This window comes from Hippoglossus stenolepis, chromosome 17, assembly GCF_022539355.2.
Source record: "Hippoglossus stenolepis isolate QCI-W04-F060 chromosome 17, HSTE1.2, whole genome shotgun sequence".
NCBI lineage: Eukaryota > Metazoa > Chordata > Actinopteri > Pleuronectiformes > Pleuronectidae > Hippoglossus > Hippoglossus stenolepis.
The window spans coordinates 12,516,945-12,539,021 of NC_061499.1; the positions used below are offsets into that span (position 1 = coordinate 12,516,945).

At 41.0% G+C, this 22,077-nt stretch overlaps 1 protein-coding gene across 2 annotated transcripts in view; it reads left to right on the top strand.

The window, feature by feature from the left end:
- Nucleotides 1-22,077, top strand: part of vps50 (VPS50 EARP/GARPII complex subunit) — a 103,701-nt gene that overhangs the window by 73,569 nt on the left and 8,055 nt on the right. For both annotated transcript variants that reach the window (XM_035182776.2, XM_035182777.2), the window contains 3 exons: nucleotides 15,495-15,643; nucleotides 18,420-18,516; nucleotides 19,257-19,415. In XM_035182776.2, the coding sequence (XP_035038667.1) occupies nucleotides 15,495-15,643; nucleotides 18,420-18,516; nucleotides 19,257-19,415 (405 nt within the window). The remainder of the gene's footprint in view (nucleotides 1-15,494; nucleotides 15,644-18,419; nucleotides 18,517-19,256; nucleotides 19,416-22,077) is intronic.

Genomic DNA, 22,077 nt, shown 5'->3' on the forward strand with positions numbered 1-22,077 from the left:
TGGCTCATTGTTAAGTTAAATCACATTAGAATATAAAGCTATTATCAGCAGTTTTTCACAGTAGGAGCGCACACACCATCCAAAGCACCTTTGCTTTTAAAACACAGCAGTATTGGACAGTGCAGAAGCCAGGATGGCTAATATTCATAGCTTAGCAGTTTGATAAGTGTGGTATCTGAAACAATATGTATGAGTTTATCTTCCGTGGAGGAGTCCAGAACAACATCTCCCTACAGGGGTGTTAAAGTAAATCTCATCTTATCAGATCGGGGGTGGTCTGGGGACGTGGAAAAAATAAAGCAGAGGGAAGAAAACACATAAAAGTCAGAAAACCCATAAAAGAAGAATAAATGATCAAAACTTTATATTGCATTAAGCAAAGCGATGCAGCAACATGTTTCCTGCCCTCAGGGGGCATCATAGCAGCTATTTACACCTCAGATATTTCTGGCTAAATTGGGAGACATTTTCAAATGTCAGACAGACGACGGGTGATGAGCTTGGTGCTCAGCTGCCTTCTCAGAAGGAGGAGAAGAAGAAACATTGTTCGAGACCACGGAATAGCGAGTAGGATTAGGGAGAGATGGCTGCATCAATTTAATTTATGTATTTTGTCAGCAAACTCAACGATAAAAAAGAATTACAATTCCAATAATCTGAAAAACAGTGGATGGGTCGACCCCAAATATGATCACATGGACGTGGACAGACACATGGACAGATAAGTGCGAGTGAAAGAGTGTGATGCTCGTTTCTATCTGTGAGAAAATGGGAGTTTTCTGAGGAGATAAAATGGTGCTAAACCTAAACAACATGCACACACACACACACACACACACGCAGTCACGCACGCATTTCAAATGAGCATAATAGTATCACTTTGTGTCCACCTCAGGCTGCCTGATTAAAAGCTATTTAAAACCACCTCAGAGGGCGAGCACAGCGCCGGGCTCTGCACCTACACCCATCCTCTGTGTAAAGTACTGGGAAATGCTTTTGAGTCTTTCTTTTCTCACATGCAAAACTATTTCAGCTCATCTTAATAAATCATTCTTTGTTGGAAAAAGTCCCCATTTTCCAAACTAACACAGCCCTCCCTAGATTTGTTTTTCCTTTTTCATCTCTGTCTCCTGCTCTTCTGTGTTTCACATCATGACCCTCACACATAAATCTCACATCCACACTCTCTTCTTTTCGCAATGTTCACACACACATTGACTGTGCATCATAAAAAAAGAAGTAGATGACATCTGTATATCACTCTCATTTCCAGAGCGAATTTAGATTGTATTTATTGCCTGCACCTCAACAGTGAAGTGGATGTATAAACTTGAATGTCCATGAGTGAGTGACTGCCTGAAGAAGAAACATCACTGGTTGACCAGCTGTGGGTTGGAGTTTCCCATCAACCACTGCTCAATTAAAAGGCACTACCAGTTTCTGTTATGCCATCAGATGGAGCATTTATAGCAGCCCCACACCTGAATGTGTCTCCAGTGTTGCCCTGCGAGCTCAAGGCTTCTCCACCCCTCTAGAGCTGCTTTCAGATCTGTTGGATGAACATGTTGTTGTTTCATATGTGAAAGTCAAAGTCCGGAAAATGCCTGGACCCAGTTTTCAATACCTGGTCTGACGTGCCTTTCGTGTGAATAAGCATCTTACAATGTGACCATTATCACAAGTGAACGTATCAGAAGTTGCAACTTTATTTTATATGTGTGGGGATTTTGTTTTAACAAGATTAAAATACTCAATATGTGAGCACAGAGAGTTGGAGACAAGCAAACAGATAAAGGGCTGAAACTTGCTGATACACGCCTGAATGCAAACACAATGCTATGACGTCGTGGATATGCTAATTCGAATATTACATAATCTACAGATGGCAACTAATTTCCATTGAAAGTGGATGTTTGTTTTCACATCATCCACTGTCCAGCCATATTAGTATATATACCAGTGTCCATGGTTAATTACACATATGGATTATAAATCCCTCTTTTTTTATATTAAGTGACTTCCTCCGTAGTGAAAATGTGAATATATTCACATGGAGTGCCCGCATACACTCCACCTGCATACTAATACACACTCCCACACACTCCAGAGATTGCAGCAGGGTAGACCTCATTTGTAAACAGATTATAAAGTTAATTGCACACTGCATTTCAATTGAGCAGCCGAGTCCTTGCGGTTTTGTTCCCCTGATTTGCCGCCGCAACTTGTTGATTCTAAAAACCAATGTGCCGGTAATGACTCGGGGTCCCACATGAACGCCAGCGAGAATCCATCTCACCTCAACTTAGGTATAGAGCGGCTTTGGTTTAAATTAGGAGCTCCACGGGGGAAAAAGAAAAAGATCATCCCTGAGTTTATGTTCCATCTCTCTGCCTCGCGTATCCTTGATTACCTCTGTGAAACCATGTGGCCTGTGTGGGTTTGACGGCTTTCCTTCGGAGTTCGCTCACTCTTGACTCAGTCTGTTTCTTTTTCGGTGTTTGGAGGCTGTGAGGTTAGCGAGAAACTCGTGAGATTGGCAGAGATGTAATTGCTTTTTCAGAAACTCAACGTTTTGCCACAAAAGACTTTCTACATAATGTGTAATCACATGCGACTTGGTGTCATCTACTCCAGCTCCGAGTTCGAATGTGTCATCCTCACCTGACTGTGACGCTCCGAATTGTCTTGCTGAAGAGGAGGCAGCTGTCAAGGGGAGTGATGATTTGCTTGCGATCCTTTTGGTGATGCAGCCTGGCGCAGGTTGGGTGTCAGTGCCATATCAGGTTCATGCCATGAACCCCATCTGTGACCATATTGTCGCTGCCAGAAAGTTCAGCTGTGACAGCTGTTGAGTCGTCGCTGCAGGCAGCGCTGTGACGGCAGCTGACACGGGCGAGCATTTCCACCGAGGGCCACCTCTGGTTGACTGTCGTTTTACTCCACTCGTGACATAAAGCACCAGTATTTACTCTTTCTTTCAGTCGCTCCATTTTTCTCACTATTCTCTCTCATTCCTTTTGTTTTTTCCCCCCCCTCCATCTTATCTGTTTGTCCCATCGCCTCCTCCTCTTCCGCAGCTGTGTGCCAGTGATTACATGCCTCTCAGCTGCTTGTATTGTTCCACGTAGTTTATTAGTGATTCTGACTGAATATACAATGGCATGTTTTGTGTCTGTGTGTTTGTTTGAGCGTTGGCTACTGGCCCAGGCATTGAAGATACAATCAAACGTCTGGAAATACAGTTTTTTTTGCTGTGTTTTTCGAGTCTTACAAGTCATTGTTGATTAGATGTGTGTGTGTGTGTGCATATGCCTGTTTATGGCCACTCAGCTTTAGTGTAGAGTGGGACTCAGGCGTTTTCAGGCTTGGCACCGAAGCAGCAATGAGGAGTCGGGTAATTTCTGTGTTGGCTCCAGTGTTCTGGCAGCGAGGGTGCTCACAAAAACACACACTGATAGACGAGAAAAACACACATGCACCAACACTTTTCATTGATAAACACACACACACACACACACACACACACACACACACACACACACACACACACACACACACACACACACACACACACACACACACACACACACACACACACAGGGTTGTATCAGTGCTGTACATAATGTCTACATTCAACAGTCTGTCCAACACACTTCTCATGCTCGCTCCAGTAACGGGGTGATAATCCCCGAGCTGGTTGCAGTTGGCTACACTCAGCTTGGCACAGCTGACACACACTGGCGCACCGCCCCTCATGAGTGGCGCTGGCTAATGTCACACACACACAAACACAGGCTACATCGTCTCACACACACACACACCGCTCACTGAATGCAGTCATTAGTCCCTCGTCTCTCATGAGGGCACATCACTGTCCGGGGCTGGAGTCTTTGTTCGGGCCGGACTGTCTCGCTCTGTGAACGGGGCAACATGCCAGCAGGGAATGCCGTTTGACAGGGATTATAGATCATAATTAAGATCCGTGGTGTGACTCTTTAAACCGTAGTTGTCTGGATATCACATGTATTGACGTTTTGTCGGGGGGGGGGTTCAGCGGAACACGTGCACACGCTTCATTGATAGGCCCAGCTGCAGGGCATGTTCCTCAGCTCTGATGTGGAGACAGTGGATCCCCCTGGACACAGACTCTGCTTACTGTCTGCTCCTGCCGGTGACTCATCACCTCTCCCAGCTTCACGGACAAGGCGATGAGCAGAATTTTGTGCTTAAACCCTTTAATTAATTTTTTTTCCCAGCCCCGTGCAAAGTTTGCTTCATTCTTATGCAGCTGTTCTAATTCAAGCACTTCAACGAAGATATTTTCTTCTTCTATCTTGGCTGTTTATATTTTACCATCCTGAAAACAGGTGAGCGGAGCAGCAGCATCAGGGAGAGGAAGGTGTCAGAGATACGGCCTGGAGGGGCTGCGTGGTGTCGCACAAAATAAATGAAGGTCCTAATTCCATTTGACATTCATCTAATGAGAACCAAATTTCTAGTATTAGAGTGACAAAGAGGTGCAATAGCATCCACTTGACAGTAATTGCCTGGCAGCCAATCCACTCCACTTGTCCATAAATCTCTATGGAATGGATTGGAGAGGAGTAAGCAGTCAATCATGGCAGATTGAGACACTTCAATGGTGGGATCACCTCTCAACTCCCAGCTGGAAGCTTCCTTTAATGACGAGAGTGATTCCAGAACTATCAAGTTGTTCATTAGTTCTGCGTTTATTTAAAAGTTATTTCACTTTTTATATTTTGCCGGGAAACTTGGGTTTTCGACAGACCACAATTCTTTTTCTTTTTACTGGGTTAAAGTTCCTCTTTTATTGAACTTGAATTGAGACAGATTTACCCTGTGAGGTGACCGGGCTTCACTCTACATTCCTTTAACTTTCTTTACCTGATTCCCAAAATACACAGTTACTCAACTCACTATGTATCAAGACTAAGGACATTTTCACACCTTAAAAGGCTGAACCAAGGTTCATGTCTGTTTACAGTTGAGCTGGTTAGTTTTGGTTTCACATTTCAATTTAGGGAGTGGACTAAAGACTTTTGTAAGACACACGTGCGTCCTGTTATCATCACCTATGTCAGCTTTTGGAATAACGTGCATAGACGTCCTCGTCGTTCAAACATCATAGTATCGGAGGCAAAGACTACAAGCAATACTTCTAGGTGCTTCGGCTTCTTTTCTTCTTCTATTGTTTAATGCTCTCTTAACTTCCTGCAAATTGTCTGAAAGTCCAAAGTCGCCCCGAAAAAAGGTTTTCACACGGCAAACAAACTGAACCATTCTTCAGTTTGATCCGGACCAAGACCACCTCTTTTGGACGGATACAATTTCGGCCTGTTGGTCTGGACTGTGGTCCGAGGCCCCTTTATTTTGATTCAGGAAAAACGGAAAAGCCTGAAGGTCCAGACCAAACAAGACAGGCTTAAAAGGCCTCTAAGTAAATGAGGATTAATTTGAGGAATTGCATCCATTGTTTTTTTAGTCTTAAAATCTTTGCTGTTGATTAATGTGCTGTTGATTGGCTAATTAGTTAATCATTATTTACGCTCTAGAGGAATGCTACAAACTTAGTTGCATAATTTTCAGAATCAAACGTTAATTGAGAGCTTTACACTTTAAAACTGAACTAATGTGTCTCATTAGGACTGTGTGAGTGTATTTTGATCCAATAGCTTTGACAGTGAAGGGTCGGCCTCTCCTCGGGTGTCTGCTGCGGCTGCTGATAGATAGATAGATAGATTGGACCTTCCGTACTCACCTTAAAGCTACCTCCAGCTGTTCCTCAAAATTGAGCTGTTCACAACACATCGCACCAACGAAATCCCAAATATAGACGCTCCAGCAGAGGTGAGCCCTCACTCAGCACTTCAGAAAAACAGAGATTTGATCAGAGCCAAGTGAAACCTTCGGTCCGCAGTGCACACTGTGGTTATTTTAGTCATAATGAGGGAGCCAATAGCTGTTGTTTGTTTCCCAAGCGATAGGACAAACAGTGCAATTGAAGTAGGAAACTGCTAGAACCGAGCTCATGGGCGTTTTATTATCGACTAAATAACAAGGAAGTTATGTGGGAGTTGGATGAGCGAGTGTGACCTCGACAAAATCTGAAATGTGCTCCAGAGAGATGACGCCGGGAGTGAAAGCTGTTAGGATTTTTCTCACTATTGACCTGTAGTCCTGTTCCTCTTGATGGATACAAAGCTGTAGTGTCACTTCTCCCCACGTCATTATGGGAAGGATATTACATGTGAATACCATAAGGTTTAGAAGAAACTCGTTTAATTCAAATCCTGTTTTAAACATATATCTGCTGTTTTAACCATCTTTTCTCATGAAGAATAATTCTCAGCTGAGTGAATATCTCAACCACATTTCTTTGGTGTGTTTAATGAAAACCAGCAGGGATTAATAAATAGTCAACAACCTTCTGTTTCTTGTTTATTTTCATCATTCGTATTCAAAGCTTTGCTCTGTTCTGTTTTCAAATCCCTCCCTGGAAATTCATTTTTTGAAATAGGTTTCATGGGGAATTCCACGATTTAATTTCTAATCATTACACATGGGCAGATAAGCTGCCTGGCTTTAATGCTTGATGACTTCATATCTAACAGTGTTGTTGGTTCACATGGGGAAACCATTTTAGTTCATTCATCTTTTTGCCATGGATTTTTGTGAAGCACTTTGTAACCCTGTTTAGATAAGTGGTATACAAATAAAGTTATTTTAATAATAATAATAATAATAATAATAATATTATTATTATTATTTTGGCATTATTACCTTGCAGACTGAAATGAAATATGATTTCCCTTTTGCCTATCCGGATAATACAAAGGTCCATAGAGAGCTTGAAGTTGATATTTTAGCAACATGTTCCTTCTTAAGTGCTGGATGTTAGTAAGACAGACAGAATCAAGTAATAAAAAAAAGGCTTTGGTGGTGATGCTACTCTCCAACATCTGTCTTCACATAAATGCAGTTGCAGTGAAATGCCTCTTGAAACACCACCTTCGCTTTTTTGTCTTGGTGTATACTGTATGATGTGTTTACGTTCTATAAGCGGCAAAAATATCTGTATATACTGGTATAAACTACTGCTACAAAGTACCGTTACTTCCACAGGCTGATAGACTGCAGCACCGACACTAGAAGGTTTAATAAATCACAAAGGAACAAAGCAAGTGAATAGTTCAACCTTAACTGGACTGTAACTTCTGTGGATGTAAACAGAAAAGAAGACGTTTTTCCTCATAAATCAAACAGAGACCATAAGTAAGAGTTAACTTGTCAAATAGGATTAGGTATAAAGATAGAAGCATTTGGTTGTGCTTTAATATATGAGCTTAAGATGAAGTCCAGAAAATGGATAATGGATGTTATAATATAACGTTGCCTAAAATATCCCCCTTGAAACGTGGTGTGAATTATTTCTGCCCATTTGCACCAAACTGTTTCATTAACAATAGTTAGAGTCAAACGATATGTCTTCGTACATTTTTCCTGCCAATTACCTGAATGGCCCTATGTGAGAATGCAAATGTCTTAGTGATTTGCTCCGGACATTTTCCAGAATGTGTCCGGCCAACCTCCTAGTAAAATGTTTTGGGAATGTTTGCTGGAGCCCAGCAGAGAATACAGTAGGAAAAGTGATGTTTCTTACACGTGACGGACACGAAACTGGAAGAATACAAATATCTCAGGATGAAGAAGAGGTTCCATGCGTGTAGAAAACACAGACGAGATGTCAACTTGGAAAGACAATGAGATTTAAGAGCCTTTGGAGATAAAGGCTGAACACAAAAACACACAATTTCCATAGCTGAGTTTATAATAATCTATAAGTCATGTTCTCCCTCCTACATGCTCTACCCAGGAACAAAGAGCTTATGATTGTCAATATCCAAATGTCATGTGTACAGTATAGATAGAGCTTTGAATAGGTGTCAATTACACCAAAGTTTAGCTTCAGTCATTAAAGTAGCCTTTACTTATATCTGTGACACATGTATATTAACATAAGCCAAATGTTAGTGTCTAATTAAAAAAGACAAACTATCTGTACGTCACGGAGAAGTTTTGGGCCCATTCTTCGTCATCGTTTCGCAGAATGGTTCATTAACTCCGGGGCCACTTCTCTCTGAGCTCCAGACAGATAATTAAAACACAGTGAGCTCACAAAGAGAGAAAGTGTTCCCTCCCTCAAGGCCTCCTTCTTGGCCCCAGTTCTGTTACTCTCATTCAGATTGGACCGGGACTTCAGACTCCTCCTCGGATTTGACTCGTACGAGAAGTAATCTGTATTTTTCATACCTCACTTCACTGCCGAACATATTTGAAGTATTCGGATGAATTTATATGAAGTGTATTGAAACGAAGGACATTGGCTGCTGATTGATGCTGCTATGACATACTGCTAAATATTGAGTAAATGTTGTGAGTCTACAAGGACACTGGTAAATATTTGGAGATATCTGAAAGGCCCAGCATATTTCCTCTGACAGTTCCTTATGTTCACTTTGTATAAACCAGTGACGGGTTAGTCTTCATTTGCGTTTTAACAGCTCCATGGTTTTTTTAACAGTCCACTGCTGGTCTGTTCTGCTGTTTTTTTAAAGATGGTGATGTGGTAGAAATACCCTGATGATATTACAGTGGCAACAACTGAACTGGTTCATACATTTTCTCCATTAAACAAGAGACTACCTCCCCCGGAATTTACAACACGACATACAAAAGTCTTACAATATCACATCAAACAGGATCAAATTAAAACAATGTAACGGACTTCCTCAGTGAACTAAATCTACGTATTCATAAATCAAATCTTGCAAAACTTGCTTTACTTTACTCATAATTATACAAGTTAATGTGACAGAACTGTTAATATGATCATAATCGTGCAGTAAATATCAGATTAACTACATAAGTCTGGCATATGTAATAAATCTGATAAATGTGACTGACATATTGTGATGTGAAGCTGTAACAGATGTTTCAAGAGATTATTAAATGTCGATTTGTTAATGTAGGAAAGACATTAGTGTCATATACAGTGTATTATATCTGTTTACGTAACACAGTACTTGTGTTTTTACAAGATGTTGATATTTAAAGTCTCTTGTTTTTGCACCTTTGTTTTTGTGTAGCTAGAATTTTCCGGACGTCACTGAGGCACCACTGCAGACTCTCTGTTCTCTTATCCTCCTTATCTCCACCAGCTCATTAATATTTTCTGTCTTTCTCTGACACAATCTGTTTAAATGAGGGCATTTCTGCTGAAGGTAAAGTTGCAAAGGAAATCTTAATTTCTGTGTTATCAGCGACAACCTCTGCCCTGATTAATCAATTTTCATAATTGAGTAGGTTACCTCCAATGTGTTAGATCAGAGGGTTTCAAAGTGGGGGATGGGTCTTCCCAAGGGGGCTCCATACAGCTTCGGGGGGGGGGGAAGCACAGTAAAAATAATTACATCAGTTATTGCATTAGTTATCAAAAGGTAGATCATGTAGAAAAGGGTTTGAATTGGTTAAAGAGATATTCAGACATACAGTCGTTTTGAGGCATTTTACTTTCTCAGAGTCACAAACTAATAAATGTCTTAAAACAGATCTTTTTATGTGTCTGATATCGTCTGAAGTTATGCAGTTTTATGGCAATTTTTGATAGATTCTATATAGGATCAATTACAATATTCATGGCCTCATAGGCATCCAGGAATTGATTGAAAATACACAGGTGGAATGAGGGGTGAACAATAGATTAATTGAATCGAGCTCATTTAAAGAGAGCCTGTTTTAAAGGTCTCTGAAAATAAATTGACATAGAATTTCAGCAGCATTTTTAAAGAATATGTCCTTGTTTTGTAACTGAGGTCACAGCGGACATGCACCACTACCATATAACAGACTCCAGTGGACTTCTTGTCTTGTTTTTTCACCATAGCGTGATTCAGGATCTTTTATCCCTTGACTCCTCTCTGCTCCTGTGTGTTGAGCAAAATGTGCCCTGCAGTGCATCCTCTCAGGGGGGACGCCGACCTCATTTATTATCTGAAGGGCTTGTAATGTATTTTTGGCCTCCCTTGCTGAAGTGGCTGCTGTTCTCGTAACCAGCCTTTTTTTTTCAAAATGTCCCTAACAAATTCATGATTTTCATGAAATGGAGTCGAGTAAGGAGTCAGTAAAGGGACGTAGATTTTTTTATTATAATGTGTTTATTTTACATGTATGACATAACTAAATCAATTCTCCAATCAAAAGTCCACAATCCAAAGATATTGAGTTTACTGTGATTTAATACCGAGAAAACCAATGTTCTCGTTTGAGAAAGTGAAGAAATTCGTTCCCATTTTTTGCTTGAAAAAAATGATAAATTATCAGATTAGTCGCCTGTCATACTTCTGTCAGTTGATTGACTAATCAATCTTTTGCTTTACATATGTTTTCAATGAATTTTGAATGAGGAGTGAAAATAAGAACATCTATATACACTCACTGTGCTCTATAGCTACAGATAGATTCTGTACAGACATAGAGACGTTTGTAAATCCTTAGCATACCAGACATATTATCCGAATGGTTCAGTGGTTATTCTGACATTCATCATCTTAGAGCAAACATTGAAAATCACCGCTGACCAATGATTTTCAGTACCTATTGTCTTCATAACTAATATCCTCCATTATGGAAAAGCAGTTTTTCTATTTATCCCAGTGAGGCGGAAGAGAAACTTCAGCTCGGCTCTAAACTCCTCCTGAATATCTTCAGCAGCTGCGGGATGTAAATCAAGTGAAGTCTGACCTCCTGGCTGTAAGTCATGCTATATGGAAAGGTCTGCTCCTTCCCCCGCGTTTCATCCCCTCGTATACGACTTTGAAAAATCGGCCTCGGAAGCTGAGTTTGTCCGGCACGGCATTCTTTCGCGCACACTTGGCAAACGCATCCGACACATGGAGCTGGTTTTGCTTTTATCTCGCTGCAGTTGTTTTGTCAGTTTGATCGAGCGTCATCGCACAAGTGACTCCAAGTGTTTCTGCAGTCAAATATTTGAGGAGGGAAAAATAACACTTTCCAATACAGTAGACTGCCGCAGGTCCCTGATGATGACTGATGAGTTGAGGTTTTTATGTAAAGCTCTTTTTTAGAAACTCGAACTGCAAAGTCACATCTTTACCTGTTTCAGTGCAGCTACATTTAGTTGGATGCATTTCACCAAAGATTTTACTAAGCATGAGTCATAACTGCCACAGGATTACGAAGACAATCAAGCAAAAGAGTTTAATCTCTGATTAGATTATGGTAAAAAATAATCTGTCTAATCTCAGTCTCATTTGCAGATTAGAAGAGGCAGATGAGTAAAAATTGTACGTGACCATTTTGTATCATTTATATTAATATGCTAGACATAAGATATGATTTGCATGTGTATCTGCGAAAATTGTTTAAATATTCAGGACCACCAAAGGGCAACAGCAGCAGGAAATTATGTTAATTTCTTTTCATCAAATCCTGTTTGCTGTTGTGAGCATAAAATGACAGAAGATCAAGCAGCTAATAAACAAATAAACATGAAGTTGGCACCCGGGGTCGTCGCGGGATCACATGGAGCGTGCACGAACAGACGCAGAGATACAACACTGAGGTGGCGTCAAGCTGCCAAAGCTCGCAGCACATTTAAAACTGTGTGTTGGTGCTCGCTTCAGAATTGTTAAGCAGGCGTGTAAAATCCTAAATGTCACGGGTGTTACTTGGCGTCTCCTTCTTTTGTTTAGCTTTTCACCTTTAGTTTAGCTCTTACCTGAAGATTCCTGCAGTGGCATGTAGTTAAGAAGGAAACACGACTTTTCTCCCTACAGTCTGCCAGAAGCTCTTTTTCCCTTTTTCTGCACAATGTGTTTATGCTGCAGGGGCACAGTCAATGAAAGGTCAAGCCTCCCGTGGAGTCGCTAAAAATAGAGCCAACCAGACTTTGCTGTAACATCAAACTAAAGCAGCTGAAGCGGAATTGATTTGGTTCATTTAGAGGGGAACTGCCAGGGTGACTTTCATTGTGCAATGACAGAAGGTAGTGTAATGCAGCAGAGTATGAGTGAACACGATGTGGTGTTGGAAAGAGGAGGGACTGATGAGAAATCAGCAGGGGCCACACAGGAGTGAGGGGAAAAAAGTTTTCTCATAACTCTCTTGACTCCTATTCAGACATGAACTTTTCTGATTGCAGCCGGAGATAGTCAGGGTCGAATGGGGAAACTTCCAGAACACTCAGACGAGGGGTGACGCCTGGATAGAGCATGCAGGAGGCAGGACATGATGTATAAATTCTGCTGAGACGCAAACGACCAAATCGCTGCAACTTGTTTTAGCATTTCCGCACCGACCCCGTATCGCCAAAAGCTCTTCGATCTCATTGTCTGTCCAAGTTGACATCATCGTCTGCACCTCCTATGTGTATGGCACCTGTATTTCATCCTGAGATATTTGTATTCTTCCAGTTTTGCGTCCGTTAGAAATGTCATCAACGTGCCCGCTCGCTCCCTGTGGATTATCAGGACCTTATCATGGTGTATTCTCACACAGGATCACTCAGACATTTTACAGACATTCATAGAGCAGCTGGCAGGAAAAGTCCAAGAACATGTCAAGAGCAACTGACTCGGACATTTGCTTTCTCACAAACAGCCCGTCTGAAAAATGTTCACGAGAAAAAGCCCTGACTTCAGTTCATGTCTGAAAGCAGCTTTGGGTTTCCTATTCCCAGTATTTAAAAGAACTGCTACAGGAAGAAGAAAACAACTCTATTTTCCATTTACTTGTCCATTATCTGTTGTTGTTCACCATCAAACATCACGTCATCCACACAAATGACCATCAGCTGCTGCAGTTTATATTATTCTGTTCCACATCTTAAATCATTTGTCAGAAGTGGGTACTAATGGCCTCTCTGGATTAACTCCATAACCACGGCATGTTTGTCATATTTATGTGCTGTTTCAAATGCTGAGGGCTGTCCCGGTTTAAGTGGCTGTAACAAAAACTGTAAAATGGATTTAATCAAATAGTATAAAAGATGATTTATTATTTATAGAAATTATATTTTTCTGTGCCTAATGAACAAAGTGATAAAACAATGACGTGCATCTTTAATTTGCAGCCAAACTTGTTCTGCCTTTGCCTTGACTTTAAAACAAGTGCACTTTCAGCAGGTTCATCTGTAACAGTCCAAGGAGCTTTGGTTCAAAGGGGAGATTCTGCTGTGAATGTTGTGTTGCCTCATGTCAAGGGAGAGAAAATGTGCAGTGGACAAAAGTTCAGATTTCTGTTCTCTCCTTTTACCTTGTGTTTGAGTCAGGAAAAGGAATTAGACAGAAATGAAAAACACCACACCCTGCTTGTGCTATATTAACTTAATTAATTGTAATACATGTATTTCAATTTATAATGATGTCCTTTATTCCATATGATTGTGTCTCTATTGGTTGCAAAGGTATGCATTACATACATTACATGATGTCATTTTCTGATTTCATAGTCATGATGTTTTAATTCCTGTCATATGGTCATACGTTATTTTCTGAATTATCATAAAGCTGATTGATTATCAAGCTTTAGGTCTTGTCTATAATCCTAGGAAACAGGAAATATCTTAAAAATGCATTGGTTTAACTGTGCATGACTTCATATTCTGACTTCAGTGTGACTTCTTCATGACGTCAAATAAGCTTTAGATTGTTTCTCTATTATTTGCAGAGATATCTAGAATTTGTTTTCCCCGGACCATCATTTTCTTGACCTTTACCTCTGACCTTTGACCTATCAGCTCTAAAAGTGAATCATCTGGAGATCTCCTCTCAGTTAACATTCTTACCACGTTTAGTGAAAATCCATCCATGCATTCTTGAGTTATTTTGCACACATACACACACCTACACCCACACACACACACACATACTAATGGGTGAGAACATTACCCTGCTTGCACGGGTCTACGAGTCCACAGTGTAAATCATATTTTAAAATGTAGAACAAGGTGTCAAACCTGGTAAAATGTAAGAAACATTAATGTGCTGTTATGAGTAACATATTCATTTTTAATGTTATTTATGACTCTCGATGTTTAATTTCACTGTGTGTTATTTAACATCTTATTTTATTCATGTTCCTTGTATAGTCACAGTGTTGATATTAGCACAGAGTTGCTCCTGGGAGAGATATGTTGCACCATCCATAGGGGAAACCATTACCACTGTAAAAGTAATGTAATTCAAGTGTTAATCTCACTGGTTTATTTCAGACTGATAATGGTTTCAACACTGAAGGTTTGACTGAACGTAGAAAGATAAGATCGAGGTTCGAGAGAGGTTGGAGCAGGAGACATTTTCATTCCTGCAGGTCTGAACCATAAATTGTCCAAGCTGCTGCATACTGTGCATTTTTTGCTCTGCACGCTGGACTCATAATACATCTTACTTGAGTGAATAGATGGCTGCTGGAGGAATGTAAGATGTCATCTTCGCAAAACTGCACGCGTCACTCCCTGATTTACAGCACTGGTTCGTCCTCGTCATAGGGATTAACTCTCTCTCTCTGGTTCTGAGCGATGATGAACAGGTGACCCGCTGCCCTGTTATGACACGAGCTTTGATGATTTATGAATTCTTACTGTCAGTTTATTTTGGATGAATTAGGGCTGATGGAGCCATTTATTTAAAAATACTTCCTTATTCTTAAACAGTTTGTTTCGTCTTTGGCTCCTCGGTGCATTAATAAAAAAGCAGTCCACTGGTTGTCTGGAGTAATGGTGCTCATACACAGTATAAGGCCCGGATTGCACAGGAGTGGGCTACGTAAGTAGATGATATGGACCGGGATTAATAGCTCCCATTCATTTCCTGTGTGATTGCTATTGATCTGCCAGAGGCTGCATGAGGAGCTGAGTGCAAAGCTCTGTGATACATCATGTCATCCAAACATGCGTAAGATCCGCCGACTATGGAATCCCAGGGGCTTTTTATGCAGATACAGATTATTGTGATTGATGGGAGGAGATTTAGTTTGAAATTTTTCTTTTTCTGTTTTGATTGTTTTTCAAATGAAGGGATAAGAGTCTTTCCTAGAGTGGAATATATCAAAAGAAAAAGAAAAGCTGGCAGAGCAGGAGCACAGTCAGCAGAATTTTAGAGTGTGTGTGCTTTGGATGTAACGGAGCGCCACCAGGCTGATTGAATTTCAGATTATGCTTAGCTATCAGAGTGTATCTACATTCTGTCTTCATTTCGCCAGTGGAAGGTTTGTTTTGTCGGGTCGACTGTGAAAACAGTATTTTATCCAATGCAGCCTCTGGCCCTCTTCTCTACTGCTTCTGATAATGACAATTAACAGCACCCTCCTTTACATCACAGAAAAGGCTAATATACAGTATATTTACATGCATGACTCGGTGTGCTAACTGTCCCCTCCACATCTTTGTCCCCCAGGAGGCACTAGGGGAGAATGCAGGCGTCCACGGCCCAGCAGAAGACAGGAAAGAGAAGGTGCCCAGCCCCCATCTCAGCCAGCTGGTGGTCCTCACCAACAGTGGGACTCTGTATGGGCTCGCACAGAGGGTGGTGGCCACTGAGTCTCTGTAAGTACACAATACAACACACCAATTATCCCTTTGCAGTCAAATAATTTAAAGGTACATTATACAACTGCAGCCGCTAGAGGTCAATCCAAACAATACCACAAAGACCTAGTTTGATGATGTCATACAGCAGAGTGGGATCATGGGAATTGTTGTCTTCACCACTACCTGACGCGACTTATGGTGCAAATCATGCTTATGGATGAGGTTATGTATTAAAGTGTATTTCAGGTTACGCAGTAAACGTCAATGAATAATCGTGATTAATTACAAGTGATGAATAACTCACTTGAGGGAAAAAACTGCCGACTGGCCAACTGGTGTTTTTTTCCTTTGTCATATGTCGTTTACCCCGGAGGTTAACAGAGACGGACAAAACTATGGAAACGTCCCATTACCCTGAATAAAATTCCGGATTTCTCTGGGTTTGAACATTGTTGGAATCATTTTGGATAACGTGAGTCAATTAATCAAATAACATAGGTCTAGTTGTTTTGAGACTCAAGCCGTCACTCCTGTGTACGACCTGTGTGACGTGCAGCGAGTTGATAGTTCCGTTCATCAAAGTATTTTCTCTGATCAAGTTAAGAGGCCGTTTCTCGCTCACTGCCTCGCCTCAAGGTGGTCATAATTTCATTAGACGGTGTTATACAGCCCTGCCATCAACGATTTACTTTACCTGCAGCGGGTACTCGCTGTGTGTGACGCTTTCATCATTCGCACCAATAAAGCTTGTTGAATTGTAAAGAAAAAAGGGAAAATAGAACGAAGAGACTTATATTACCCTTAAATGGAATTCCTAGCGTCCTCCCTATAGATTCAAATTTGTGTTAAACCTGCACAATTTGGCTCACATACTTATTTTCTTTTTCTTGCCTCTGTTGTTTTTCTCATCTCCTCTCTTATTCCATTCTACCGTCACACACACTACACAAAAGCGCCCTCATGCATAATTAGGTCAAACTATCATCATTGCAGAGGAAACTCTTGGATCCCGAGAGGTTGGCGGAGTACAACAGCTCTATAATGAAAGTCTGTGAACCAGGGGTCCAGACGATACTGCTGCGAAAAGCGCTGACTAGGCTCTCACACAACATTTCTCATGGGTGGGAGGCAGCAACAAGCTCCGGAATTGTGAAAACTAAAGAGCTAAAGTGCAGAGGTGAAGATGTTTCACTGTGTAGAAAGGGGACAGACTTCACGCTGAGCAGTTTATCTGTCAGAAAATGAACAATTAAAAGGGGCAGCTCACCTCTGTGTTCGTTTTGAGAAGCCGCTCTGAGTTTGTCACCGTCCTGCAGCCCTGAGCAGAAATCAAAGATAAGAGCTGAGGAGTGGTCCTCTCGCTGCTGTTTGCCCTCCTAGCTGTTGTTCAGGTGTTGTATTCATACAAGCGTGATCAGATAAGTGTGAACTGCAGGGTTTGCTCTTTTTCCTCCAAACTGCACCATGTCGTCGAGGTAAACACAAGCTGTTCCAGCTAATCTTAATGTGATTTTCTCTGCTCCATGGAAACAAAAAAAACTGTGGACTGGGCTCATTTGTTGGGGTGTTTGTGTGTGTGTGTGTGTATGTGTGATGTAGTGCTTTCAGATTCACGGCTTTAACAATCCGAACACATGTCGTAAAGCATATGGAGTAAGCGTAATTAAGGCGTCTCCAAATTCACTTTTGGACACATTAATGTCCAAAAGTAAAAGTTTGGTGTGGGTTTTTGGTCTAACCGGCAGTAAACCTTAATAATTGGCCCTTAAAATGACAGTCAAACTCTGAGCCACTGATTAAGGTACACTGTGCGTGATTACAAATTATGACCAACCTGCATATTTTGTGTTTGAACAACGTTGGTACTGGACAGGTGGAAACTAGAAAAGACTAAAACTAGAGGTTGAGATGATAGAGTAAATTCAGTGGAAATATAATGTTTTCTGTGTGTACTATACTGTATGTAAAGGTAGGAGAGAAAATATAACAATATCTATGTAGCATTTTTCACACTGAATCTGCCTTCATTGTAAAATGGACCAAGCAGGACATACTGTGGTCACAAGGAAAGACAATTAAGAGAACCTCATCAAAAATACAGATATTTGTTAAAACTGATTAAAGACCAAAAGAAGATTAATACATTTTCTTAAAACTCTCAAATGTTGAATCCGCATCAAATCTTTTTACTGAGACTTTTCATCAGCAGATAAATGTGCATGTTTTGCTCGAGTCATCCTCTGGTCGATTTGTGAAGAAATCTCTACACGAGGCGCTCTGCACTGCAGCATTCGTCCCTGTTAAACTCAACTGTGAACTTGAGCAACTCAAAGCTGCTTCCTCAGTGTTTATTTAGTTTATGGAAACACATCAGAGAGCTGGATTCACAGAGGAACGGTGCTATTAGGTCGGTCCATATTGATTTTTCTTGTTAAAACTGCTGTTGGGCATAAGCGATACTTTGCTTTCGTTTATAAAGCAAATTTGAGGAACAAATCCAAGAGACCAGAGGATCATTCCTCTCAAGTCCACTGCATCTAATTATGAAATGCATTGAACTGTCACGATCACAGGGGAGAAATCAGATTATTGCTACTGGCTGAGGGTTGAGGTTCAGTTTGCTTGTGCTGTACAAAAAGTTAAGATGATGATATTTTGTAAAGTGGCCCAACGACAATATCAAGCTGTCAGGTCGTCAAACTAAAATTCCAAAGTAATATCAGCTCTGTAAAATAAATGTTTATAGACCATATTAAGATGCTACTGTGCTTTGTCTTCTTTCTTTTCACAGCGTGTTTCTGGCTGAGCAGTTCGAGTCCCTCCAGTCCCACCTGGACACGATGATGCCTGCAGCCAAGAAGCCTTTCCTGCAACAGTTTTATTCCCAGGTACCATGATCGACTTATTACACCTGCACCTTATCTCTAACATGTCTGAGTAATTACAGCAACCGTTCATCACTGTCAGCTACAGTCAGGACTATACATAAACATAATGTGGTAACAGACAGTTCTAATTTGATATCGTGAATAATATTTAACCTCATGAAATGATTGCGGTAAAGATAACAGATACTGTTGAATGAGAGGGATCGTTTTAAAAAGACACATATCTCAATACTCATAGACTGATTAAAACATACTGTGCAGTGTCTCTCTCTTTTTATGCTCCCCGTTTTACTTGTGACCATCGTTCTGCTTTTTAGTTTTGTGTGACAACATATTGCTCCTCAGAGACAAATGGCCGTGTAACTGCAGCCCAGAGTTCAGTCATGTTTCCTGAACAAAGGAGAAAATTGTGTGTCACTCATAACCCTGCATGCAGCTCTATTCCAGTCTTTTCTTCTTTTTTTTTTTTTTTTGTCCTCTTGACATTTTGAAATGTTCAGGTACACAAACAAATCTGTTTTCCCCCAAACATCAAATGAATGTCGCGTCCTGTGATTTCCCTCTTGGAAATGTTATTGCAATTTGATATTGTGCAACTGATGACTTCACGTTACCTGCACATCATGTTCATGCCTGTGGAGACCTTCACTTCCTGTCTGCTGACATAACATTCACACAAACCCATTGAATATAACACACATGTATGCATTCTGCTTCTTTTTGTGTTTTCTTTAACGCAGACGGTTTCTACAGCCAGTGAACTGCGGAAACCCATCTACTGGATCGTGGCAGCCAAGGCCATCGACTACGAACAAATGTTGCTGTTGATGTCTGGAGTTAAATGGGACATCAGGGAGATAATGTCACAGCACAACGTATATGTGGACGTCCTTTTAAAGGTAATGTTTCATAAACATGCAGACGACTGCTGATGTGACTGTGGCGCGCTGCAGGCTGGTAGTAGTGATGAGAAGGGAAACAAGCATTGGATGGGAATGAATGAGCTGAAAGGTACCAAAACAACCGCAGGGTCAGAACGATGTGTTGTCTTGACTGACTTTAAAAATATAAAAATATTGATTAGTGCATCAAAGAATCCAAACTCTGATTAAGTTTCCATGACAACTATCAACGTGATGCGACTGATCCATTTGAACAATCTGTGCGGCTTCTTGCTGGATTGTTTTTATATAAGCTCTTCTATACACAGGGTATCTTCATCCACTTGTGGTGTGTTTAGGGGCCACTTTCACTGGGCTTTGCCACGCCCACAGACTATGCAGGCAACACCTTGCTGAGAGCATGAAAAAGGGGGAGGAGTTATGGCTAGAGGTGTGGGCATTTGTTTTGGTCCAAGATGCTGGTGCCTGTTCAGCAGAAGTGCAGAAGGTCCCAGTTCCTGAGTCGTGTGTTCATGTGACCTGAAGTGGAATTCCCTAGTAATAAAGAGGAAAGAAAAAAAAGTTGACATCAGAGGCTACTATTTAAAGTTGATTGTAAAAATATGTTCATTGGTTTATCAGCGATGACGTCAGCTACACGGCACCTTTTGTACCAAAACTTTTGCCAACTGTTTGAATTTTCCCTGTTGGGAACCAATTTTTTTCCGATTATTCTGACCCCACATAAACACACAATTAGCTGCAGTGTATATTGATAATATATATAAACTTTAACTTGAAGAACTCTTACGTTCTTTGTTGTACCTCACGAGTTTAAATCCATTCAAGGACGTTTTAATATCAATTATTTGGGATAGGGTGAATAATTTAGAACGCGGAGGAGCTGTTGAGGGCTGAATGCAGATCTCCCTCTGAAGTTTGAGCATTGTTAAAGATATTTGAGCTCCCGGCTCCCTCAAGTATTTTGGGATTTGGAAGTTCCCCACTAAACGTGTCTTTATGCATGCTGGCTACTTATCCCTTTATAAATTTTGCATGGAGTGGAAGGACACACAGTGCTATAGTTTCCTCGCCTCTGACGTTCAGGGACAGAAAGGTCTGAAGAGCTCACTGTGGTGTGAAATCCTGAACAGACCCGCACCAAAACCGAGACAAATCCCCGTGTACGGCCATGCATCAACACGTCTGAGAGATCTGTTGATTTAATCACACACGTTAAATGACAGCTGTTGTTTGAATCCCCGCAAAATGAACACATGTACATTAACAAGAATGAATATTCAAGCTTGAGTTCACAGTCAAAAGTGATCTGTGTCTGATAAATGGCTTGTAGATCTTTGTCTGGCTGTGGCAGCGAAGTTAAGCCGAACTAATTTAGCTTATGAGCTAAATTACCTGAGGGGGGATTTCTGGTTTTAAAAGCTGTTCGGTGTCAAAACGATCCAGCTGATGGTCTGACGTGCTGCATATTACAACTGGCGGGCACCTTTCCCCATCAAGCGCTAATAGGCTTTCTCTGCCGACTTGTCAGACGCCCATAACACATATGGATTGTGTTGTGTGCGCTGATTGAATAGGGTGTGCTACATTTGGTTTTACTGCACACAGGAGAATATTTTATTCATGGATTCAGGTTGATCACTGGCGTTCAACAATGGCATTGATTTGCATACAAAGTGGCAAACGAATGCAGCAGCCTCAGAGCGACTTCATTGACAAAATGCTTAAGTCAGAAACTACTGCAGGACTGTTTGTGAATGAATAACATTTCATTCCCTGGTGTGAAATTAATGGGAGCGGGTGCTTTAAAAATTCAGGTTTTCATCAAACATGATGTAGATTATAGTCATCTGGCATATATATATATATACACACATATTCATACACACACACACACACACTGGAAAACTAGAACCTTTACGCCGGACACATTTACGAGCACAGTCCTTGTGTGCTGTAATTTGTTCCTGCTATACAGCCACATGTCATAATTGTATAATTCCATCCATAATTAAACATTTCAGAGAAAGTAGTCGGATGAAGTTCAGGACTGGTGTATATCACATGTACCCAAAGCCCAAACTGTGAATGTCAAAATGTTAACAGATGAGTTGAGTTGGGATGTTCCCAAACCAGAGCGAAGCGTCCAGCAGTGCACAAATAATGAGTTTTAACGCCTGTGTTGTGCCTCTGGGGATTCATACCTTCCGTGCTCGTCTCTTCAGCACTTTGGGATGTTTCGTTTCCATCAGTCCAGACCACAAAGTCATGAAAATCACTTAGTCAAATCAGACCCAGATCTGCTGCAGGCTTCTTACTCCAGGAGTAACATTTGTTTTGTATTGTATTTGATTTAATTGATCTGATTCACTTGTGCCACTCTTTGTTATTTATAAAGAAGAGCTTGATTCAAACCCTTAATGCAGTTTATTCTTCACCCAATCAATTGAATGATTGGGTTGTGCAATTCACAGCATGAGGTAGTTTTATAACCTTCTACAGTTTAAGGCTGGGAGAGCTGGCGTTGGGACTGACCAAGAACACAGAGCAGCTTCGAGCGAATTCAGGGAAACACACTGCCGCTGTTGATGAAGACTTTAATCTTGTTATGTTTTCCATCTGGGAACCAGAGATGTATTAGTCCTACTGGGGCGTGTTT